Consider the following 25,063-nt stretch of genomic DNA (forward strand, 5'->3'; position numbering starts at 1 on the left):
ATTCCTCCCGGGTGTGCGGTCGCGCGTTTGCTCTCATTTGCTGTGAATGAGAGCAGCGGCTTCCACGTGGCCGCATGTCCAGGTGCTAATTAAAGGTATATCATACTTCTTTCGAAGATGATAACCAGGTATCAATTCAAGCGCAAAACACAGCCTCTGAATAGATACAAGACCGTACGCATTTACCTTCTCGAGGTTGCACCTGTTTTATACAGAAAATGCTGCGGATCTCGTTTTTATCCGTTAGATTTATCATATGTTGGTTTATCTATTGGATTAAAATTAAATTCCCAATTAACTATGTACACTATGTTTACGTTTTATATAATATATAGGCAACACATATATCATAAACAAAAAAAATAAACCACCCTTGGAATATAATGTATAACCTAGAATAATTTGTATCCATCAACATTAAATAATTTGAAAGTTACAGTTAATAAAGAGTTAATTACTACATATTTTTATATAATATTAATTAAGGTAAAGTTCTCCAGAAAGATGAATTGTTAATTGCTTTAAAATTAGAATAATAAAAAATATTGTAAACAAATTTAATGACTGACTTTTAGGATTGTTGCAGTTCTGCAGTAGTGACAATTTTTCCTTTTCTTATTTGAAAATATACTAATTTCTTGTGATAGTGGAAATTATACACATTAATATATTAATAGCAATGTTTATATGAATTATTAACATACCTTTTATTCCAAGTAGATCAATTATCACATCAAATCAATAGTTATCATCTTCTTAGACTGTTTTATAATATTGCTTTTAATGTTTTTCAGGTGCTCAGATACAGACAGATTTGAGAGTACAATACAAACAAAGATCAAGGTCAACAATGAAAGAGGAAGAACAAAATACATTGCTAGATCTGTACATGAAGTTGTTGATATACGAGGATGAGAATTTCTTGGATTGCATTAACAATTTCACTAAACACATCGGATTGGATTGTCGGGTGAAGAGTGAAAGGATGAGCCATATTGTTGCTGGTTACCTCAATAAAGTTGATAAGGAACAGTAAATATACTTTCTAATTAATTTATTGAACAACTAGATAACTTACGTATTTTAATTTCAGGAATGAGAGTAAAGTTTTGTTGCTTCTGAAAGGTCTTAATCATTTGCTCAATTTCGTCTACTTGGAAAGAGAATTTGCTTTCATAACTAATGCAATTTTAGTAAAGCTCATCTACAATCCCAATGAAAAAGGTAATGCACGTTAAATTTTCTTTTAAGAATCACTTTAATTTTTCATCGTTTGTTGTTTTTCAGCGTACAAAAATAGAAGTGAACATTTATTATTATCAGTGTTGGATTGTTTGATTGCATGCATACACGCTGTCCATGAAGATGATTTGATTACTGTGTATGCAACAGGAACTTACAAGCTCTCTCCAACCATTCATTCATGCATTGGCATTGTTAAATTCGACGAAACGAGATGTGTAAGGTGATGATTGGTATTTTTGACAATAATAATTTTCACTAAAATAGTATTATTTTTTTTTAGGAAAAAAGCTATCGAATGCATAATGCATTACTCGCAAGTATATGATATTTCCAAGCTGAATAACACGTTGAGGAATGCAGTAATTTTGGGTTTCAAAGACATGGTACCTGGTATTGCCACAGGTCTATTTATCACTATGCAAGATGAAAAATGCGGATCCGATATCATCGTTGCAGGGCTGCGATGCTGGAGCAGAGTGGTGGCCCTGATGATGCTGAACACGGAGAAGCCAAAAGATGTATTAGAAGCTACTTTGTCGATGGGAAAACAGGATGAGTTTGAGAATATCTCCAGAAAGCGAGAATGGTTCAGCCAGCACGACGACAAACTGGAGGTGATCGTCACCAAGTTCGCCAAGTTTACCTCGCACGATGTTCCGAGGGTTACCAGAGAGCTGGTAAACTTCTGTGAAAACTTGATCGATTCCAGGTAGAAAATAATGTATGTAAATGCAAGTTTATATCCTTTTTCTGTTTTGTTATTACGATTTCAGAATGATTCCAAAGACTTTAAGCAGAGTCATTCAAATTCTAGCCGTTCTAACCGAAGACCGATATGCGGATACATCTGAAAAGGCCAAGTCGATATTGTTGAAGGCTATCAACAGAATCACCAGAGGCGATTCAATGGAATACAAGATTGTTCTCGATCATTTGCAAGAGAATTTCTATAAGGATATCAGTGATCTACCTCAAATTTTTAATGGACTAGATGAAAGGAGACAGTTAAGTTCAATGTGTATGCTCGTCGGTTACCTGAAGTTCTTCGGTGCAAACGAAACGCGATCCGTTCTGTTCTCGCAATCCAATTTGGACTGTTTGATGAAATCGCTTCTGGATGTGGCCAAATTGGAAGTGGACGGAGTGAATTTGCTGGAGGAGTACAGTTTGCAGGATTTGGAGACGGGGGTGGTGGATAGCAGAACGCCTTGGAAGGTGTTTCGTTTTAGAGACAAGGCGATAGAAAAGAAACTGGAGATAGTGTGCTCTCTGCTCGGGCAAGATGGAATAAAGGAGATGATTTTCTATTATCTTGTGGACGTTTATCGAAACGATTTGAAGAATCGCAAAGAGGCAACTCTCATTATAAATGAACTTTTATCAAGTAATACTTTCAATCATCCTTTTACATTTGAAATTAAGATTTATGAATGTCTTTAGGGAAAGGCAGCGAGAATGCGGACTTGGTCATAGAGATGATCGATATTTACTTGGAGCGAGAGTTTTGGAATCTTTCATTGGAAGGTGATAATCTGTTAATTATCAGGAATAACGTCATACAGATTTGCTTGCAATTGGAGGGTATTGGAAAGATGGCATTGGCTATTGGAGAAAAGTTTCAGCTGTCCCTGCTGAAAATACTTTACGTCGTTCTGGAGAGAGCCGGTACGTAAATACTCAAATAAGAAATGTTGATTAACTTTTGTGTGGGTTTTACAGGGTCCGGTTTAGCGCTTCTGAAAGCTGCCGGATTAAGTTGCATAACTAATGTTTCTGTTGCCTGCAAATATAAATCAATCACGGAGTTGATCAACAAAAATAGCGATTACTTTTCCTACCACGTCATTAGGAAGCTTAAGCGGGGTAACCGCAATGAGAACGTACTCAATGTTCTGGCCGTCGTCTTGACTTACAGCACTGTGGACGTTCTGATGTCGATTTCAAACATTATCGAAGGCATTTTACTGGACAGCTTCCAAAAGCAAACTGTGAAAGTGTGTCCATTTTTAAGGGTCTTCCTTGTATTCGTGAAACGCATACGGATATGGTTTTGTGTGGAGGCACAACCGAACGCGATCAAGAGTAGGCTTGAAAAAGAGCAAGAACACGATCATTTTAAGGTGTCAAATGTGGAGAGCCAAAGTGATTTCTCGGACGACATTATGGGAAAAACCGCAGATGAGTTGTTTATGGAGGATATGAAGAAGAAACAGGAGGAGTTGGATATGACTATGGATGATCAGGAAGAAGAGGAGGGATACAGGAAAAAGGAACCGCCCTTGTACGTAAAACTGACGGAAGCTATACTACGCCGGTGTGTGCATTATTTGCCCACCCACGATGCGACTACGCGTTTATTAGTTTTAGAAATCCTGACAAACGGCGTTGATGTTCTAGCCGAGTGGGAGGATGAGCTCTTGCCCATAGTTCATCAGATCTTTGATCCTCTGCTCACTTGCTTCGATGCCATCGAAACGCCTTTAGTAATAAATCTCAGCTTTCAATTACTCCTCGCGCTGAGCAGGCTGTCCAAAGATTTCATCAGGAGTCGTACTGCAAAGTATATATATAATCGATGGTTCATTGTTTCTGAAACGTAAATTAATAATTGATTCATTTCAGACATGTCCTACCGATTTTGGGGAAGGTGCTGAAGAAACAGTCCAAGGAGAGTTACCTGAAAGATGCGGGTTCAGCCTACAGATACACGCAGGCATTCAAAATGCAAGAAGCGCTTCTCTCTCAGTTGGCCATCCTCATCAACGATTTGGATATGGGAGAAACCTCGATCGAGCTGATCTTGATCGGTGTCGAACCATACATTTCGAAACGACAACCAAAGAGCCTGCAGGTTTGACATTTTAAATACAATACTACCTCAGATTACTTTAAGTTGGCTTATTTTCAGGAATCGGCAATTAAATTTTATAGGACTTTGAGTGTGATAGACGAGAATGTTGCAGCGACGGCGATCGCAGCTATAGAAAAGAGGTACGGATGTAGTAAATATGGGGAAGAGTTCGAGGTAAATGTGAGTTCAATATTAATAAAATAAACTTTTAAAATGTAATATAAACAAAAATTTAATGGAACATACGTCGGACGTAATTTTGTAAATTATTCAGAATCAATGATGAGAGAGAGTGTTGCGGAAATTAAATTTCAACACTTTTTTTTTGCTGCTCTCCAAGAAAAAAAATTAACTTTAAAATAATAATTAGTAATTGTTACAGAAATATATTAGAAATAATATTTATATATACATCTTGTTATTATTTGAAAATATACTTCTTAGACCAATACAATGATATATAAAATTACACACTCGTCCTCCGCCCTCTAACTAATAAGAATTAGTATAATTTCAATATATTATTATTATTCTCATTATGTTACATTATTTAATAACTTTCACATAATGTTTGCATTAATAATCATTAGTATATATATATAATTCATTCAAATATAATTTGCGTACACAAGTTAATATAATCTTGAAAAAAAAAATATTTATATAAAGAAAATAAAAACAATATGCACAATGTTTGTCTTTTTCCAATCAATTATACATAGATTGTAAGGAAATAGTAGTAGTAGTAACACAGAGTGCTTAGATATATGTATTTTTTTTATATATATAGAACTTTTGGCTTTAAATTTTTCTAAATGTAATTCACGCTTTCGTATTACTAAACCAGTCTGTGTCTGCATGTACATTGCGTTCTGCAATCGTTGTAAATAATAAATAGATCAAAGATGTCACACATCATTGGGATAAATGGAGAAGACGATTGCAGAACGCAACGGTAATGATAAAAATAACAGTGATTTGCATCTGGTTTCTTAAGAAGTTGGTTTATTGCTTAGAATGTACCCAAAAGAAAAAAGAGAACCCTGAACAGAAAATAAAGTTAATTAATACCTAAATATGTATATAATACAATAAAAAAGATTTAAAATCAAGGATTTCAAAAAAATATAAATGAAGAAACAATCACAGTACAACGTTTATGATGATGATTTGTAAACGAAGAAAGCATGGCCATAATATGTGATGGGATGTGAAATGTACTTTTGTTTTTCGATAATTTTCTTTGAAGCGCCACGTAGTTTATACTCTTTTGGTTTTAGACGCTAAGAAGAAAAAAATGAACAAGGAGAAGAGAAATCAGATCTCGGTGCTGACAGGTTCACGGGCGTGGTGCGTCTTCACGTGCTTGTTGTGGTTACTCTTCGAGTTGGAGGACTTGCCGCAGATGTGACAGGCATAAGGGCGGTCGCCGCTGTGGATGCGCATGTGATCCTTCAGGTAGTATGACCTGTGAAAGCTCTTACCGCAGATTTGGCAGTTGAAGTTCTTAACCTTCACGTGTTCTTTGACGTGCCTCTGACAGTTGTACTTGCGGTTAAACTGGGCGCCGCAGTAGTTGCAGGTGTAAGGCCTGATCGACTTGTGCGAGTTCATGTGGGCCGTGTAGTCCGTCTCGCGGATGAAAGCCCCCTTGCATAGTTCACATTTGAAAGGTTTGGCGGCGCGAGCCGCGTGTGTCCACTTGTGCAGTTTCAGGTTCCACTTGGTGGTGAAATCTTTGCTACAGATTAAGCAGCGAAATTGCTTGATGCCGCTGTGATTCTTGATGTGCACGTCCAGCGAGGCCCGTAGGAATACGCCATTGCAGATGGGACACTGGACGTTCTCGTTGCTTCGCTCCTCTTTGGGGACGAACCGATCGTTGTGAGCGCGCCGCACGTGTCTCGTCAGGCTGGAGGCGTGGATGAACTTGGCGCTGCAGTAGGGACACGCCTTCGGCTTGTTATCGTGCACCTCCTTGTGCCACGCGAGCTTCCGCTTCGAGTGGAAGATCTCGCCGCAGGTACATATGTAGTCTTTCACCTTCTTCTTCACGTTGAAATGATGCCGGTTCTTGTGTTGCACCAGGTTCGAATGTCGCCTGAACGTCTCGTCGCACAGATTGCACTTGATCGGCGAGTCACCGGTATGAATGTTTTTGTGCTCCTCCAACTTCTGCCTGGTTAGGAAACTCTTGTCACATACAGTGCACTTGTACGGCCTGATTCCGAGATGCCTCTTCATGTGCAACTGTAGGTTCTGCCGTCGATAAAAGAATTTACCGCACAGACGGCACTCCAGAGGATGGATGGCCAGGTGGGCCGTGTACTTGGACTCGTTGGCGAAAACCTCTTTGCACATACTGCACTTGTACCTCTCCTCATTTGTGATGTTGTGAACTTCGGAGAGATGCTGCTGCAGAGCGGTGTTGTCAGACACGACGGCATCGCATATGGTGCATACGGTTGGGTTCACCACCACCGAAGCGACGCTGGTATTGTGCGTAGCGGATTCCAACTTCACAGGCTCTTCATCGGCTTTATTCTCCTCCACGTTAAGCTTATTGGTGAAGACGTTGTCGAAGGTGTTTTCGGCTTTTACGCCGGCCTTCTTCGATTTTAGAACCAACTTCTTCACAGTCCTCCTCTTAACAACTTTAGTCTCCTCCTCTCTCCTATCTTTCGGATGCTTCAACGCTTGGTGAGCAACTCGGTCTTTGACCGTATTGAACATCGCTTCGCAACTAGAGCATTTGTATTGTATGCCCGAATTCGAGCATCCAGAAATGGTGGGAACGTCGTCGTCATCGTCCTCATCTTCCTCGTACGCTGGAGGAACTCTGCTTTGAAGTGGCGGCACTTCGCAGTTGGACATGTCCGAAGAACCATCCCATCCGTCCTGCACGTTAACGTCGGTATTATAGCTGGTGGATGTCGCCGAATTGCCCTCGTGGTATTGCATCCTCGACCAAGGCACGTCGCTCGCGTTGCTCTCCTGCCCGGACAGTTCGCCTCTGGGTGGCATGTGTTCATCGGCACGTATGTTGGCGCTATCCACGGACACGCTCTCATCGCCGTTCTCGTGGATGCTGATCTTTGGACCCGTCGTCTGCTGCCGATCGTATCGATTAATATAATCAAAGTCTTCGACTGGGGTTGGAGCTGCCGGCCTCCGCACATCGGAATTGATCATCAAGTTCATTCCATCCATGTCCATTATCATGCTGTTGTTGTGCTGCGCCGCATTCTCATCGTTTGCGACCATCGCCTCCTCGTGGTTAATTAGAGTTATGTAATTCGCGGTGGTTACATGTTCCTCTTCGTCTTCGTCCTCATCATCTTCATCGTCTTCGTCCTCATCGTCGTCTTCATCTTCTTCCTCATCTATTTCCTCGTCCTCTTCGTCCACCAAATGTTCCCGATTTTCATCGTCTTCGTCTTCATCGTCATCATCCTCTTTAGGATCATCGACGATGTCCTCCTTGTCGATGAATATATCCGATTCATCGTACGTCGTCTGACAGGATTTGTTCAGATCTTTGTTGGGTGGTTTCTCGTAATTGATTGCATCGTTCTCAACTGAAACGTCGATGGGAGTAGGAAGAGGGTGTGGAATAAGTGAAGGAGGAGGCGGCAGTGGAGAAGGAGGAGCCACAGCCATGAGGAAATTTAAATCAACCTGACCCGGCTCAATTATAGTATCCCCTTGTATAATCACGGTTTCCTTGATGTCGCTCTCCACCTCAAATCCATCCATCTCCTTCTTGCTATTATCCAAATCATCTTCCTCTTCTTCTTCTTCCACCTCCTCATCTTCCACATTATGCATCACCTCTGCAACATCCTCCCCCTCTTCCACATGCAGTTGCTGCTCCACGACTTCATCATCGTCGGTGGGCGTAGAGACCTGCTCCTGCAAATTGTCAATAGGTAAAGGTTTTGGCATCGCGGCTATCTGCTGTCCACCCGACGACATAAAGACCTGCTGCTGCTGGTACATGTACGGCGGCGGAGGACACATCATCTGAGGATTGAAGACGGTCGGTATCGTGACATACTGCTGCCCCAGATGGTTGACGCCCAGCACGTTCGGCTGCGGCGTCGTCGAGCTCATGAACTGCTGATAGATGAACGAATGATTGGCGTGCATGGGTTGAGCATTCATTGGCAGGTTCCATTGCTGCTGACTAGTACCAGGTTGGATGCTGCTTGATGCTGTGGCAATTTGCCTGTCTGGCTCTACATTGGAAAGCTTCACCAATGCCTCTATCACTTTCTGCTTTGGGTGGCTCGTCAGATGCTCCTTCAGTGAGATACCTGGTCTCAGGTACAGTGTGCAGACTGGACAGGTCTGAGTGCCACCCTCCATTTTCACACACACTCGTGGACACTCACACACAACACACTCACTGAGCACTTTTCTCAATTTATCAAAACCATGTCACCTGCAACAAAAGAAGACAGTGCATTACATATTTGCGCACGAATCTGTGCTGGAATAGAAGTAAATGCGTGGACAGACGACGAATTTCAGTCAATAATTTCTGTATATTGATTAAAAAGGGTTAAAGAAAAGTGGTCTCCGTTGAGACCGCTCCATCCACCACCGAAATAAATGAAAGTACACTTACGTTTGTAAAAAAACGGGCGAGCAAATTAAAAATGTCCATGTCGTCAAATCATAATAAAACAAAACAGATCGTGAAATTGGTCTGTTGATAAAGCTCTGAGCCATACGCCATATCAAAAAGTTTTTCTTTCTTTTCTCTGCACACCAGCTGTCTTCAAATCTAACGAACCTGACGGATCAAAAAACACCAAAAGTTTAAAACGCTAAATTCCAGCGAATCAAATCTGATTGAGCGAATTCTTTCTACTGTTATGATTCTATTAATATCAATTACAGTTATTCCAAAATAATTATCCTATTATGTTTGCATTTAGACGAGAAACTTTAAAGTTTCGTTCGTTTGCCAGACGTACCAACTACGGGATTGCATCCAACCAATCATTTGTTATTGTTTAATTGATCTGTCACACATATAAACATTCATTTATAATACGCTGACATCTGATCACTGACTAAGCTGAAATTGCAAAGTGCAAGTGCAAAAATGTCTGAATTTTTCCAATTCGTACCGGACGATATCCATGCAATAATTGGTGAGAATTTCTCTTTTCCAGCCAATGCAGATTCCATAATAAAAGCTCCACCAGCCTCTGCTTCTGTGGTCGAAAATCTGCCAGTAATCACAATAGAGGAAAAAGGTTTGAAAACATTGCATCGGATATCACTAAACATATAATAACCATACAGTTTTCAGGGAAGGAGTGCATAATATGTTTGAAGGAGTTCGAAGTTGGAAGTAAAGGGATGCAGATGCCCTGCAAGCACACCTACCACACAGAATGCATACTCCACTGGCTGAGTAAGGTAATAGACATACATTTGCAATAGTTATTATTCACCATACACTAATAATTATATTTCTGTAGACCAACTCATGTCCTTTGTGCAGAGAAGAATTGCCAACAGATGATCAGTTTTATGAGGAATATAGGAAAATGAAGAAGAGAGAGGCACAAAGAAAGGAAATGCTGAAGGATCTACACAATTCAATGTTCACATAATTTACATTTAATGGAAAAGGTTAAACTTATAATTTTATAAATGCAGGTTTAGGAGTATATTACAAATTATGCAACACATTTTACGATGCTCTTGCAGCATTCTCTATAATATAGTTCAAGTAAAGAGATGATGTTGAATAAAACTATGATAAAATTTTAAATGTGGAGCGATTTTTTTTTACTATCATTGACATAGGCATCCCGTTGTACGTGAAACGCGAACAATTTGAAATTCTACCACAAAGTTCAATTGAACACTGTTGTAAAAATCAACGGATCTCTTTTTCACTACCATAAAGTATCGAAACAATCGAATTCGATTGTTCGCGATTTTGTTTTTTTATTTTTTGCAACGGTGTAAAGTGTTTGTTTGTTTTTCATGCCAACTTGATATGCGTAACACTATATCACTTATCTTTTTGAATGTTATTGTAAAGTTAATGTGACCATAAAAAAAAAGTTGGATAAACACGAAACGATGGCTGAGCGAGAGCAGCAGATCGCCGACGAAGAAGCAGGTACGAACGAATTACCGATCAAACGGCAACTGCGAATAATCGAAAATTTGTTGTTGTTGTTTTTTAGTTGTAGGAAAAGTTTGCTCGCTCTGTTCGGTGGATTTGACGAGATGGCAGGTCACGAAATTGCCATGCGAACACGTCTTCCATTTCTGTTGCGTCATGGATTATTTGGGGAACGTTGATCTTCACGGCATCAAATACTGTCCAGTGTGCAGGCAAGAGTTTTTACTAATCACGCTGATCAAAGAAATTCTCGGCGCGAGTGCATTCCAACTATTTAGGAAAATAATTTTGGATGAACCTGCACATCATGAGCAATCAGATCTGATGAGAATCAATCATTTGTTAGTTGATATACAGGATTTTGATGAAAACAACAAAAATGAGCAGCACATGCACTGCTCAGATGATGATGAATTAGTTGTTGAAGAAGATGCAAATGGGCAAATGGAAATTGGTGAAGAGGAGAAGAAAGTTGAAGATGATGCAGAATCAAATGAGGCAATATGTGGGGAGGAATTAGTTGAAGTATTAAATGATGCAGCATATGAGGAATCATCAGTTGAAGAATCGCTTGAGGATTGGGAGAGTGAATGGTCTGAGGATGACTTTGATATGTTTGAGTTTGATGAAGAGTCAAGTGATGCAACATCAGATGATATTGGTGTATTCATGGACTATAATGGGTCATCAAATCAGGAGGAGCTGGATGATTGGTCAGAGGAGGAGGAATCAAGCTTGGCATCAGCTGATCTTGGTATATCCTGTGATTATAACAGTGGATTCACAGATGACAATGAAGACTTTTTTGTATATGATCCAACAACAGATGATGATGAAGATTATTTTTTGTATGATCCAACAACAGATGATGATGATGAAGACTTTCTTTCAACAGATGATGAGTTATTCAACATTTTTTCAGATGAAGAATTCAATAGTTCTCCAATATCATCGTCATGCGGAGGAGATGCCGACGTATCGAGTTCGGATGACGATATCGCAAATTATTATTCATAATACAAAGAAGAATCATACAAGCTCAAGTTTCAACAAAAATCCAAAATACTTTTCAACCGACCAATTAAAACGATTTCCAGAATCGCATTCATCAAATTAGCATCTAGTAATTAATAGCAAAACACTAATCGGATTTTCCCTCACATTAAAAAAAAAGAAAGATTGTCGATTCTTCTGGAAGCTGCTCAAGTTTAACACCGTCAAAAGTTGCATAGCCAAAGAGTTTTTGTTTTTCTTCAAACCGCAGCGAAAAAAAAAACGGAACAAACAAAGGAAGCTGCGGCTGCATGCATTTATCAGCGAAAGAAAGACGAACGTCCTTGGCTGCACACATCCATATTTATTATTAATAAAAACGAATGCGGGATTCCCGAAGTAGAGCTCGGGTCATCGTGGATCACTACAACATCGCACATATTGACAAAAAGAGAGAACATCGTGAATTATGCTACGGACGGCATTGATAATAATACCATATAATTTCGTTGTTTACGTGACACGCGAAATTGTTACGAGTTTAAATATTTCAAGTCGTAACATTTTCGAAAAGACAATCGCACATAATTGGGAGCAGGCCGTAATAATGGAAAAGCGAAACAATGGCTTTTTTTTTAAAGCGGACAACGCACGCTCGATCTCATTTCGAACATCGCATTTTTCATGTTTCGAACTTTGCGTCGAGTCTGGAAAGGAAACAGTTTATAATATAATAAAATAGAGGTCGAAGCTCCACGAATTGGACACGGAATAATAACAATGCGTAGATCAGTAGCAAGAAGTAGCATAGTTCTAACAGACGAATCCGGTTGGCATTGAAAAACGTGCGTGCGTGCGTCGCTTCCATCCGACTTTGCGAAACTTTCGCTCGCAGGAAGCGCGGATTTTCTAACCGCAGACGATTCGTTATCGAAAACGACGTCGATCTGAGGACTGCGGTGTGTAAAATTGCGTTCGTTCGTCCGACTGTCCGCGCCCTTCCTCGAATGCAAACGCGCGATATTTTTCATTCGCAATTGGCCGACGAGACTCGCCGCAGCACAGTGTGATCGCGAAAGCAACGAACGAACATGCAGCACCAACGATCCAATTACTTTGTCGTCCTGCTCGCAATCTCTTTAGCAATCCGCGACGCAGCAACTTTGGAAGTGGGTGAGTTTCTCGCAAACATAATTCATAATGCATCAATTCTAATTATTGTTTTTTTTTTCAGATGATCCGTGCGTCCACAATCGCCTGAACAGTCCGGGAATCTGCAAATCCGTGGGAGAATGTCCGCAAGCGCTCCAGGAACTGGCCCAGCACATCTTCCCCGAGACGTGCGGTTTCGATGGGACCGTGCCGATCGTCTGCTGCCCATCCGAGCAGAAGCCCGATATCCAAGATAGAAATCCGCAAGCCGTCGGCATGAAGAGCTACCAGAGTGAGTCACATTATCCTTTCAACACGTTCATCAATGCTCAATTGATCTTCACTTCTAGAATGCAAAGAGTACGCGAAGCTGGTGAACGTCACCTTCGAGTTGCCCACACTCTCCTTCGACACCGCCGTCAGAACCGGCACGAGAAACGAGTGCGGTTTCAAGGCCGTCAAACTGATTGTCGGAGGGACGAGAGCATCAGACAAGGAATTCCCGCACATGGTAAACAATCGTTTCTTGTAGATTACACTTATCGTATTTATGCGAAACTCGAGGACATATCTTGCCTACAGATAGCTGCAATATGCAAATAGATGTACCTATTGGAGGATGATGTCATCAACGTTCTTAGATTAATGCGTTGTCTTCGAACTAACAATATAATCTTACTCCTTTTTTCAATTTCAGGCAGCCATCGGTTACGACAATGGTCCCAACGAGAGGGTCTACGTCTGCGGTGGTAGCTTGATCAGCGAGAACTTCGTGCTGACGGCCGCGCATTGCTTGAAGACCAGAGATTAGTGAGTGTCTTCTCATCTCTTTCGTATATGTTTATAATTCAATCATGTTCCTCCCCCACAGCGGCGATCCCAAGTACGTGAGGGTCGGAGACACGAACCTGAAGGACGTGAACGATGCTGATCCGCAGGAGCTGAACATCGCTCAGATCATACGGCATCCAGAGTATCGCACTCCGTCGCAGTACAACGACATCGGTCTTCTTCGGCTGGAGAGCAACGTCCGTTTCACGGCGTACGTTCGTCCCATTTGCCTGCACTTCGAAGAGAGCATCGACGCGAAGGAGGCCATCGCCACGGGTTGGGGGAGCGTCGCCTTCCTCGGTGCCAACAGCGATTACCTGCTCAAGGTAACGCTCACGATGTTCGGCAATCAACAGTGCCGAAATGCTTTTCCGCCGAACGAGAGGCGCTTGAAGAACGGCATCGTCGAGAATACTCAGCTGTGCGCCGGCTCCAAGACCGAACGCAAAGACACTTGCCAGGTAATGATGTTTACGATGATGAACTTTCAATATTCTAATTGAATCTCGTTTTTTTCTAGGGCGATTCCGGTGGTCCTCTCCAAATCTATCACCTGGACGAGTACTGCATGTACTCGCTGATCGGCGTCACCTCCTTCGGCAAGGCGTGCGGCATCGCCAACAACCCGGGAGTCTACACTCGCGTCTCGCACTACATAGATTGGATCGAGAAGATCGTCTGGCCGTAGTAACAAATCTCTCAAACTTATTTATTTAATTTAACTTGAGAAAGAAAAGACACCCATAACTTTCACTTTTTAGTCACATATTATTACCACTAGTTTTTAAAAAAGATGAATGATTTCTTCAAAACCTCGCGCTGAAAATTCTTCTTCAACATTCATTTTCTTAAGCCTTCTTTAATTCATTCATTTCTATATATATAAGAACATCTAAAACTTGTCGAATAATACATTTTTTTATCAACCAGATATACGAATATTTTTCCTTTTTGCTAAAATTGAAATGAATTTGCTAATTTGCGTCACGGTATTTCCCTGTTTCCTATTTATCAATGCAAACTTGAAATTCCGTAAACAACATTATTAAATTCCGAATCTATATCGTTTCGAAAAAGAAGGAATTATTTTGAACAGGATTCGAGGATCGGGTTGAAAGGTTTCAAATCAGAAACAAGCATTTCCTTTTTTTTTTGTCATATTTTATAGTAAAACAAACGTTTATGGTAAAAGAAGAAAATATAAACTATACAATTAACACAGTACCTAAGTATGATCACTCCGTTTTCCTCTTTTTCTTCTTCATCTTCCTCTGCTCGTTGAACGTCTTGTAGTCAGTTTTGGCCTTCTCGTCGATGATGTCCAGGTAGCGTTTCTTGTTGTGCCTCTGGAAATTGGCGTCAGCAAGCAATTCATCCACGATGGTCCTCTTCCTCTGTTTCTTCGTTAACCTGCCGCTGTAGTGCTCCAGTGGCGAATCCACAACTTTTCCCACCTTGCAAATTAAAGTTAATTAGTTAAACACAGTTACGATCGCGCGCTAATGAATCCTTACTTGGAAGTACTTGGGCAGCACTTGCAGATCGTTCTTCTTGTAGAAATGCTTTGGGTCCAGCACCGAACGCATTTTGAGCACCTCGAGATCTTTCCTAAGCTCGTCGGTGACTTCAGTCGCTGGTAACCCGTACCATTTATCGCCCTTCGTCTTCTCCTTCTCAACCTGAAATTTAAATACAATCATTAGTAATGACAATTACATTATTAAATTCAAAATAAATTGCTTGGGTCAAGACAACTTTGACCAACAAAGTCTTAGTTACCTTGGTAACAAAAACAACAATAACTCAACAAAAAATATTAAATTACCTTTCTCTCTTTCTTTGCCTGCCTCTTGGAAACCTCCTCAGGTGGCACAGCATGCTTTGTTTTGAACTCTTCCTTGAGTACCTCACTCTTTGATAGCACTTTCTTGGCCTCATCCGATAAACCTTTAGGTGTTTCGAAGAGTTCATTCTTCTTCTTCAATCTCTTATTTCTTTGCAAGCACGTCCACCCCATATCCTTGCAGAACTTTTCATAGCTAGACAGACTCTTCTCGTTCTGCGCATTCATATACTTCTCCTCTCTGTACTCGGCGAGCAATTGTTTTATGAGACAATCTACAAACACACAAAATTATAACCTCAATGCATCGCAATTATTGTACTAATAATTACCTTCTTCTTTGCCCAAATCGCTCTTCGAATCGATATTAAGAGGAACGAACGCCTCCTGCAGCTTTTGGCCATCGTCGTCGACGCCGGTGTCGATCACGAAACCGAAATTCTCTGTTTCGGTCATACTTGCAAGCACGTTGTTACAAAACAAATGCGATTTCAATTTTTGACAAGTAAACATCTCCAAGGAGATTTAGTATTATATGCAACTCTATTAACATAATAAATAATATTATATATATATTTAAAAAAAATATAATTTATGCCTTAAATTAGCAAAATGTTTTCAAATTTTTAATTTAAATAGTTTTTTTTGTCTGAATGTACATTTATTTTAAATAATAATTAATACAGTTTTTCTGTTTGATGGGATGCATAATTGAATTGAATGTGTATTTTCAGTTGCATAAGCGAAACTGCGCGTTAAAATATGAAAATGGTGGATGTGTGGCGATCGGTTTGAGGCTTGTTAAAAGTGTTTGTTTTCTTCAATTTACTGAGAGTTTAATAATCATTCAGAAACCATGGCTGATGCTGCGGCCAGGCAGCTTCAGTACGAGTACAAAGCGGTGAGTGCAAATTCCAATTTTTCTTACGAACGTTTTTGGTACGAAACGTACCCTTATAGGTTATGTTTTGTTTATGCTCTGAACCCTTGTGTTTCAGAATTCCAATTTGGTGTTACAAGCTGATGTCCGTCTGATAGAAAGGAGAAGTCGCGATGAGGCCACTGGTGAGGTTATCTCCCTTGTGGGCAAACTGTCCGGCACCAAAATGGGTGACAGGGCACAGAGAAGTAGGCCAGGCAAAGCGGAGGAACGTAAAGTCAAGTGAGTCTTTTGAAAATCAATCTTTTGTTTATATTGTACATGTAACTAGATCTTTTTTTATAATGTTGTTTTCTTTTATTGTTTATTTTAGGCGACAGAAGAGAGATGAGGCCCAGTACGATTTCACCAGGATGAAGGGAGCCACTCTGTTGTCTGAGGGTGTGGATGAGATGGTTGGAATTATTTACAGACCGAAAACTCAGGAGACAAGGCAAACCTATGAAGTGCTGTTGAGCTTCTTGCAGGAAGCTCTCGGAGATCAGCCAAGAGATATATTGTGTGGAGCTGCCGACGAGGTCTTGACGGTTCTGAAAAATGATCGTCTGAAGGAGAAAGAGAAGAAGAAGGAGGCAGAAACGTTGATCGGTCCAATCGCCGAGGAGAGGTTCGCGCTGCTGGTGAATCTCGGCAAGAAAATCACCGATTTCGGAAACGAGGAGAACAAAGCGACGACCAACGAAGAGCAAATCGATGAGACGTACGGTATAAACGTGCAGTTCGAAGAATCCGAAGAGGAGGACGATGAGGATATGTACGGTGAGATCAGAGAGGAGATGGACGATGACGAGGGGGAGGAGGCCAGAGAGGATGGAGCCATCCACGCCGAAAACTTGGGCGGAGTCGAGAACGAGATGAAGAAGGAGAAGGCTTTGCATCCTCTGGATATAGATGCTTATTGGCTGCAAAGGCGATTATCGAAGATTTACGATGATGCCATGATGTCGCAGGCGAGGGCCGCCGAAGTGCTGAACGTGTTGCGCGACGCAAACGATGATCGTGAGTGCGAAAACCAATTGGTTCTATTGTTGGGTTACGATTGTTTCGATTTCATAAAGCAGTTGAAGAAGTATCGTCAGATGATCCTGTACTGCACGATGCTGGCGAAATCGCAAAGCGAGACGGAACGTTCGAAGATCCGCGAGAAGATGAGCGAAGACCCCTCGCTGTCGAGGATACTTAAAGTGTTGGATACTGGTAAAGGCGATGATGATGATGACGACGATTCGAACGTGCGTTCGTCAACACGTAAGAACCAAGACAAGAATTCCGATAACGCTGGTGGACAAATCACCGGCTCGAGACAGCTGATCGATTTCGAAGATCTGGTCTTTAATCAGGGCTCGCATTTCATGGCGAATAAGAGATGCCAGTTGCCGGGCGGGTCATTCAGGAAGCAGAGGAAAGGCTACGAGGAAGTGCACGTGCCGGCCTTAAAACCGAAACCGTTCAACGATAACGAGAAGTTGAAGCCCGTGGATGAGCTTCCCAAGTACGTGCAACCAGTTTTCGATGGGTTCCGCACTCTGAACAGAATCCAAAGCAGGCTGTACAAAACGGCGTTGGAATCCGACGAGAATTTACTGCTGTGCGCCCCAACTGGTGCAGGTAAAACCAACGTTGCACTGTTGACGATGATGCGCGAAATCGGGAAGCACATCAACGACGATGGAACCATTAACGCGGACGACTTCAAAATAATCTACGTCGCTCCCATGCGATCCTTGGTACAGGAAATGGTGGGTAATTTCGGTAAGAGATTAGCCAATTACAATTTGACCGTGTCCGAGTTGACTGGAGATCATCAACTGACCAGAGAGCAGATTGCCGCCACGCAAATCATCGTTTGCACGCCGGAGAAATGGGACATCATTACGCGCAAAGGCGGAGAGAAGACTTTCACGTCCTTGGTGAGATTGATTATTATTGATGAAATTCATCTTTTGCACGACGAAAGAGGTCCTGTATTGGAGGCTCTCGTTGCCAGAACCATTAGGATGATTGAATCCACGCAGGAAGATGTTAGATTGGTGGGATTGTCAGCTACATTGCCCAATTACCAAGACGTCGCCACGTTCTTGCGTATTAAGCCTGAGACTGGTCTGTTTTACTTCGATAACAGTTTTAGGCCTGTGGCGCTGGAGCAGCAGTACATTGGGGTGACCGAGAAGAAAGCTTTGAAGAGGTATCAAGTTATGAACGAGATCGTTTATGAGAAGACGATGGAACATGCAGGAAGGAATCAGGTGTTGATTTTCGTGCATTCGCGCAAGGAGACCGGGAAAACGGCGCGCGCTATTAGAGATATGTGCTTGGAAAAGGACACGCTGGGGCAGTTCCTTAAAGAGGGTTCAGCATCCATGGAAGTGTTGCGTACCGAAGCGGAGCAGGTGAAGAATCAAGAGTTGAAAGATCTGTTGCCGTATGGTTTCGCCATCCATCACGCCGGAATGACGCGTGTGGACAGGACGCTGGTGGAGGATTTGTTCGCTGATAGGCACATCCAAGTTCTGGTGTCTACAGCCACCCTTGCGTGGGGTGTTAATTTACCTGCTCATACTGTGATCATCAAGGGAACGCAGATCTACAACCCAGAGAAAGGCAGATGGGTCGAGCTGGGCGCACTCGACGTGCTCCAAATGTTGGGCAGAGCCGGTCGTCCGCAGTACGATACCAAAGGTGAGGGCATCTTAATTACCAATCACAGTGAGCTGCAGTATTACCTGTCGCTGCTAAACCAGCAGCTACCAATTGAATCGCAGATGATCACCAAACTGCCGGACATGCTGAATGCGGAGATCATTCTCGGCACCGTGCAGAACGTCAAAGACGCGGTAAATTGGCTCGCATACACTTATCTGTACGTACGTATGCTGAGGCAGCCCACCTTGTACGGAATATCTCACGATCAGCTGAAATCCGATAGTTTATTGGAGCAGCATTGCGGCGATATCATCCATACGGCTGCATTGATCTTGGACAGGAGCGGCCTCATCAAGTACGACAGAAAGACCGGGCTATTCCAGGTAACTGAAATCGGCAGGATAGCATCGCATTACTACTGCACGCACGAGACTATGGCCACCTACAATCAACTGCTGAAGCCGATGTTGAGCGAGATCGAGCTGTTCCGTGTGTTCTCGCTATCCGGTGAGTTCAGGAACATCGCCGTGAGAGAGGAGGAGAAAATGGAGTTGCAGAAGTTGATGGAACGCGTGCCGATTCCTATCAAGGAGAGCATCGAAGAGCCCAGCGCCAAAGTCAACGTCCTCCTTCAAGCCTACATTTCCCAGCTGAAGCTCGAAGGATTCGCCCTGATGTCCGACATGGTGTACGTAACGCAATCGGCATCTCGTCTGATGCGCGCCATATTCGAGATTGTGCTGCATCGGGGTTGGGCTCAACTCACCGACAAAACCCTGGCGCTCTGCAAGATGATCGATAAGCGCATGTGGCAATCCATGTCACCTCTGAGACAGTTCAGAAAGATGCCCGAGGAAATCGTCAAGAAGATCGAAAAGAAGAACTTCCCGTGGGAGCGACTCTACGACATCGGCCCCAACGAAATTGGTGAGCTGATCCGTGTCCCCAAGTTGGGCAAAACCATACACAAGTACGTGCATCAGTTCCCCAAGTTGGAGTTGTCCACGCACATCCAGCCCATCACCAGATCCACCCTGCGTGTTGAATTAACCATCACACCCGATTTCCAATGGGATGAAAAGCTGCACGGAGCCTCCGAAGGCTTCTGGATTTTAGTCGAGGATGTCGACAGCGAAGTCATCCTACACAACGAGTACTTCTTGCTCAAATCGAAGTTCGCCAACGACGAGCATTTGGTCAAATTCTTCGTGCCGATTTTCGAGCCTCTACCACCGCAGTACTTCCTGCGCGTCGTCTCCGACAGATGGATCGGGGCTGAGACTCAGTTGCCCGTTTCGTTCAGGCATCTGATCTTGCCAGAGAAGAACTTCCCGCACACCGAATTGCTCGATCTGCAGCCGCTGCCGATCACGGCGTTGAGGAACGCTTGCTACGAGTCTCTGTACAACGGGAAATTCCCGCAATTCAATCCGATACAGACGCAAGTCTTCAATGCAGTCTACAACAGCGATGACAACGTGTTCGTGGGCGCTCCCACCGGTTCGGGCAAGACGACGATCGCTGAATTTGCAGTGCTGCGATTGTTCCAAGTGAATCCGGAAGGAAAGTGCGTGTATCTGGTACCTAAAGAAGCATTGGCCGAATTAGTCTTCACCGAGTGGCACAATAAGTTCGGGCAGTTGCTTGGCAAGAAAGTGGTCCTGCTGACTGGCGAGACCGGCACCGATTTGAAGCTGCTGGCCAAAGGGCAGATCGTAGTTACGACGGCGGAGAAATGGGATGTGCTGTCCAGGCGTTGGAAGCAGAGGAAGAACGTGCAGAACGTCAACCTGTTCATCGTAGATGAGTTGCACCTGATCGGAGGCGAGGATGGACCTGTAATCGAGGTGGTCTGCTCGAGGATGAGGTATATCAGTTCGCAGATCGAAAAACCAATTAGGATAGTGGCACTCTCCGCTTCTTTGACCGATTACAAGGATGTGGCGCAGTGGCTGGGGTGCAACGCGAATTGCACCTTCAATTTCCAGCCGAGCGTGAGGCCTATCCCGCTGGAGTTGCACGTGCAAGGTATCAACATCACCCACAATGCGTCCAGATTGATCGCGATGTCAAAGCCAGTCTACAATGCCATCATCAGGCACAGCTCGCACAAACCTGTAATTATTTTCGTTCCGACGAGGAAGCAGGCCCGATTGACCGCCATCGACCTGCTGACGTACGCCGCGGCTGAGAATCAGCCCAACCGATTCTTCCACGCCGAGGAGGAGGATATCAAACCCTTCCTGGACAGGATGACGGATAAAACGCTGAAGGAAACTCTGTCGCAGGGAGTCGCTTACATGCACGAAGGTTTAACACCGAGCGATCATCGTTTGGTCGAACAGCTGTTTGATTCCGGTGCGGTCCAAGTGGCCGTCGTCACCAGAGATTTATGCTGGGGCGTCAACATTTTCGCCCATCTGGTAATTATAATGGACACTCAATTCTACAACGGAAAGGTGCACGCTTACGAAGATTACCCTGTCAACGATGTCCTGCAAATGGTTGGAAGGGCGAATCGACCATTGGACGATGACGACGCTAAATGCGTTCTGATGTGTCAAAGCTCCAAGAAGGATTTCTTCAAGAAGTTCTTGAACGATTCGCTCCCCGTCGAGAGCCATTTGGATCACAGGATGCACGATCACTTCAACGCAGAGATCGTCACCAAGACGATCGAGAACAAACAGGATGCAGTGGATTACCTCACCTGGACCTTCCTGTATCGCAGGTTAACGCAGAATCCCAATTATTATAATTTGCAAGGTGTCACGCACAGACACTTATCCGATCATTTGTCTGAGCTGGTGGAGAACACTTTATCAGATTTGGAGCAATCCAAGTGTATTAGCATCGAGGAGGAGATGGACTGTTTACCGTTGAATTTGGGTATGATCGCTGCCTATTATTATATTAATTACACGACGATAGAGATGTTCAGTTTGTCGCTGAGCAGCAAGACCAAGATCAGAGGGTTGATTGAAATTATATCGTCCGCGGCGGAGTACGAAGATGTGCCGGTGCGGCATCACGAAGATAACCTGCTGAGGACGCTGTCGCAGCGTCTACCGAACAAGTTGAATTCGTCAGCCGGTCCACCCAAATACAACGATCCCCATAACAAGACCAATTTGCTGCTGCAGGCGCATCTTTGTCGTCTCCAGTTGGGAGCCGAACTCCAAGGCGATACAGAAGTGATTTTGGCAAAGGCCATCAGATTGATTCAAGCCTGCGTCGACGTGCTCAGTTCGAACGGCTGGTTGAGTCCCGCCGTCGCCGCCATGGAACTCGCGCAGATGGTAACGCAAGCTATGTGGAGCAAGGATTCCTATCTGAAGCAATTACCGCACTTTGGTAACGACATCATCAAACGGTGCACCGAGAAGAACGTGGACACTGTGTTCGACATCATGGAATTGGAGGACGAGGATCGCTCCAAGCTGCTGCAATTGAGCGACGCGCAGATGGCCGACGTCGCCAAGTTCTGTAATCGTTACCCGAACATCGAGATGAGCTACGAGGTGCTGGACAAGGAGAAGATCCATTCCGGCTCGTCGGTGCACGTTGCTGTGCAGCTGGAGCGAGAGGACGAAGTAACCGGCCCGGTGATCGCACCGTTCTTCCCTCAGGTAAGTTTCCCAGCGGAACATCAAAAGTGCGTATAACTAATAACAATTTGTGTAATTGCAGAAACGTGAGGAGGGTTGGTGGGTCGTGATCGGGGATCCGAAAAGCAACTCGCTGCTGTCCATCAAACGGCTGACTCTGCAACAGAAGGCCAGGGTCAAGCTGGACTTCGTCGCCCCGAGCCCCGGACACCATAATTACACGCTGTACTTCATGAGCGATGCCTATCTCGGATGCGACCAGGAGTACAAGTTCACCATCGATGTGGGAGATTTCGAGTCCAGCGAGAGCGAATCCGAATGATAGCCAGCCAACAGTAGAAGACCGCCCAGCCGTCTACTTACATTATTACTTCAGTTTATTTTTCATTTTCTTTTTGATACTTACATATATAAATGCAGGATTAAGTTAACAGAACACGACACATAATAAATATTTAGTTTAATTGTACGTTTTTTTATACGTTTATTTTGAATGGAAAATGCTGAAAATGCATTCGAAGATATCAATAACAACAACAACATATCTTCTCAGCAATTTCGATCGAAACAACAAAGTTGTTATGGTAACGAAATTATTAAAATGTTTGATCTGTATCGTCGATCATTTGTTATTATCTAAGAAAATTGAATATCGTCGCCGTCGTTACGAAACAAAAAGCGACAATTAATTTACGCCATTCCGATTGAGATATCAAAGTTGTTATGGTAACGGCGCGTGAAAGTAGTTTTGTTCCAACTTTGCGCCCATTAACTGTGGCAGCAGCCACCAGCGCCTTCCTCCTTCTTTACTTATTTCTTTTCTGTTTCATTATTTCCATCATTGTCGTACATATATATATATATTTTATTTTTTGTATTCATTCTGTTTCTGCTGTTGCCGGTTACCACGCTCCCAGCCAGCATCTTTCTCTCTGGAAGCGGAGTCAATCTTTTTCTTACCCGGCTAAGTCTATTTATAGAAACCGCTGGTGCGCGCTGTTTGCACTCGCTCCAATCGACTCGCGAACCTCCGCCGCTCCCTTCTAATAATATTTCTATATTTAAACAGTCGCGATCCTTCTGCAGACTGCGACAGTCGATCCGGAACTCTTGTGAGAAGAGCAAACAGAACACATCGCTCCGCGCGATCCACCCTTTTATCTCTCTAACACATCACAAGAGTAATGCATTTGTTTAAACAATTGCCGATTTGAATAGCACTCTCGAACGAACGGCGTGCACGGTCTTCTGCGATCGGCAAACGAGTTTCTGGTTACCACGGCGACTCTCTCGCATGCCATGCAAACATAAACGCCGATACATTACGGACTTTTATTTTTTTTTGCACGTACATTCTTTATATATTAAAATAATTTTCTGGATTTTTAATTTCAATATCACAATTCGCATTTATTCATTCATTCATTCACTGAATTACATCCATTCATTAACACTACAATACTTATTGGGTTAATGTTGTAAATTAATCGTTTGTTCACCGCATGCAGTTATCGCATCCAACCGTGTCCTTTTCTTTTCGAATCGTATCTTTCTTTATTCACTCAATTTATTTCGCTACTTTTTCTTCTCTTTACGACTTAAGTGATTGACGATCAATTTGCTACGCCCACTGTTCATAAAACAGTTGTTAATATTCGCAAAGCAACAGTTTCGTATGTAATTACCTTCTCAAATGCTATACGATTATTTCGCATTTTGCTACAATAATAACAACATTCAGCGTGCCATTATTTACTTCAATTGTTTCAACAAGATCATAAATAAATAAATAGTATTATATTAGGAACTAATGTTGCCAAGCAACATAAAACAATTGTATAATAATGATACTCTCATTGGAACACTAGATTCGTGCGGAGTATCGAAATCGTCTCAGTACGAAATTAATTCATTCCGTTTCGCACAGATATTCGATTCGTGTAGAAAAGGAAAAAGCCCGACCCCGCAGTGTGGGAAATGCTTTTGAATACTTAATACCTTAGAGAGTAATAACAATAATTACATATTTAAATGCGTGTTTTGTGATGAAATTATTTGGAACAAATTGATAAACGCGTCGCATTAATTACGCATGAGAGATCACCGCCATCTATTTCATATAATGAACAATATTTTTTTACGAGTTGCGAAGTAATAATAAAATCAACTTTCAAATTGTGACCGGAAAAGATCGTAGTCGTCTTCCGCTCAGATTTGCATATTTAAAAATGTAGTTTTCCGCAATCCGGACATTCCACTTTTGCATCAGTTTAACAGTAAAAGGAGGACTCGTCTCTTCTTTCGCGTCGATCGCCGTTTACCGATAGAACGAAACGATGCCGATCGACTCGCATACCTCTCCGTGTTCATTAATCTTCAGTTTTTTTTGTTGTTGTTGATGTTTATTTTGCGGTAGTCGTTTTTTTTTTGAGCTTACGTGATTACTTTGAGAACGTATTCAAATTAATTAGTCATCTAGTCGAGCCGTCTAGTGTTTACTATCCCCAATTAAATTTTATTAACATCTCAACGGCAGCTTTACTTTACAGTTAGAATAGTAATCGAATAATTTCAGTCTTCGTGTTTCCTATCATATCTTATTGTCATTATATAATAGTGAGATTAATCAATTGAAGTTGGTTTTAATATAAATGTCAGTTTTTGAAGTACAAATGTCATTGTCATCTGATCGAATATCATTACCAACTTATAATTTCAATTTAAATCTCAAACTATGGATTTAGAGATTGTTTTACTCTTTGACCAGAAACTAAAGCAACGTATCTCTTTTAGTGTTAATAAT

The 25,063-nt window shown here is 42.6% G+C and overlaps 7 protein-coding genes across 8 annotated transcripts; 5 read left to right on the forward strand and 2 right to left on the reverse strand.

Moving 5' to 3' along the window:
• The first annotated feature begins 6 nt into the window (after positions 1-6).
• LOC108560212 (TELO2-interacting protein 1 homolog) lies at positions 7-4,438 on the forward strand. The gene is made up of 10 exons (XM_017917668.1): positions 7-486; positions 795-1,032; positions 1,094-1,224; positions 1,288-1,465; positions 1,526-1,954; positions 2,019-2,629; positions 2,686-2,910; positions 2,965-3,805; positions 3,868-4,096; positions 4,154-4,438. Exons 2-10 carry the CDS (start codon positions 851-853, stop codon positions 4,298-4,300), a joined length of 2,973 nt encoding a protein of 990 aa, XP_017773157.1. The 5' UTR covers positions 7-486; positions 795-850; the 3' UTR covers positions 4,301-4,438.
• A 778-nt stretch (positions 4,439-5,216) lies between these two features.
• LOC108560211 (zinc finger protein 226) lies at positions 5,217-8,902 on the reverse strand. Of its 2 annotated transcripts, XM_017917667.1 has the most exons (3): positions 8,727-8,902; positions 8,078-8,540; positions 5,217-8,008 (listed from the first exon to the last, which is right to left on the reverse strand). In XM_017917667.1, exons 2-3 carry the CDS (start codon positions 8,462-8,464, stop codon positions 5,414-5,416), a joined length of 2,982 nt encoding a protein of 993 aa, XP_017773156.1. In that variant the 5' UTR covers positions 8,465-8,540; positions 8,727-8,902; the 3' UTR covers positions 5,217-5,413. The 2 variants fall into 2 exon arrangements, with proteins under 2 accessions (XP_017773156.1, XP_017773155.1); XM_017917666.1 differs by having other exon boundaries at positions 5,217-8,540.
• A 199-nt stretch (positions 8,903-9,101) lies between these two features.
• LOC108560215 (E3 ubiquitin-protein ligase RNF181) lies at positions 9,102-9,887 on the forward strand. Its single transcript, XM_017917671.1, has 3 exons — positions 9,102-9,363; positions 9,420-9,529; positions 9,592-9,887. The coding sequence occupies exons 1-3, from the start codon at positions 9,210-9,212 to the stop codon at positions 9,724-9,726; spliced, it is 399 nt and encodes a 132-aa protein (XP_017773160.1). The 5' UTR covers positions 9,102-9,209; the 3' UTR covers positions 9,727-9,887.
• A 269-nt stretch (positions 9,888-10,156) lies between these two features.
• On the forward strand, positions 10,157-11,267 carry LOC108560210 (origin recognition complex subunit 1-like). The gene is made up of 3 exons (XM_017917665.1): positions 10,157-10,244; positions 10,312-11,004; positions 11,173-11,267. Exons 1-3 carry the CDS (start codon positions 10,205-10,207, stop codon positions 11,265-11,267), a joined length of 828 nt encoding a protein of 275 aa, XP_017773154.1. The 5' UTR covers positions 10,157-10,204.
• Positions 11,268-12,109: 842 nt separating this feature from the next.
• LOC108560213 (venom protease-like) lies at positions 12,110-14,086 on the forward strand. Its single transcript, XM_017917669.1, has 6 exons — positions 12,110-12,416; positions 12,478-12,687; positions 12,746-12,906; positions 13,093-13,205; positions 13,267-13,687; positions 13,747-14,086. The coding sequence occupies exons 1-6, from the start codon at positions 12,335-12,337 to the stop codon at positions 13,912-13,914; spliced, it is 1,155 nt and encodes a 384-aa protein (XP_017773158.1). The 5' UTR covers positions 12,110-12,334; the 3' UTR covers positions 13,915-14,086.
• Positions 14,087-14,151: 65 nt separating this feature from the next.
• LOC108560214 (deoxynucleotidyltransferase terminal-interacting protein 2) lies at positions 14,152-15,558 on the reverse strand. Its single transcript, XM_017917670.1, has 4 exons — positions 15,402-15,558; positions 15,052-15,344; positions 14,741-14,905; positions 14,152-14,680 (listed from the first exon to the last, which is right to left on the reverse strand). The coding sequence occupies exons 1-4, from the start codon at positions 15,523-15,525 to the stop codon at positions 14,462-14,464; spliced, it is 801 nt and encodes a 266-aa protein (XP_017773159.1). The 5' UTR covers positions 15,526-15,558; the 3' UTR covers positions 14,152-14,461.
• Positions 15,559-15,825: 267 nt separating this feature from the next.
• Positions 15,826-22,729, forward strand: LOC108560217 (putative U5 small nuclear ribonucleoprotein 200 kDa helicase). Its single transcript, XM_017917672.1, has 4 exons — positions 15,826-15,970; positions 16,068-16,231; positions 16,323-22,281; positions 22,343-22,729. Exons 1-4 carry the CDS (start codon positions 15,926-15,928, stop codon positions 22,580-22,582), a joined length of 6,408 nt encoding a protein of 2,135 aa, XP_017773161.1. The 5' UTR covers positions 15,826-15,925; the 3' UTR covers positions 22,583-22,729.
• The last annotated feature ends 2,334 nt before the right edge of the window (positions 22,730-25,063 follow it).

This window comes from Nicrophorus vespilloides, unplaced genomic scaffold, assembly GCF_001412225.1.
Source record: "Nicrophorus vespilloides isolate i.1.1-1 unplaced genomic scaffold, Nicve_v1.0, whole genome shotgun sequence".
NCBI classification, from domain to species: Eukaryota; Metazoa; Arthropoda; class Insecta; order Coleoptera; family Silphidae; genus Nicrophorus; species Nicrophorus vespilloides.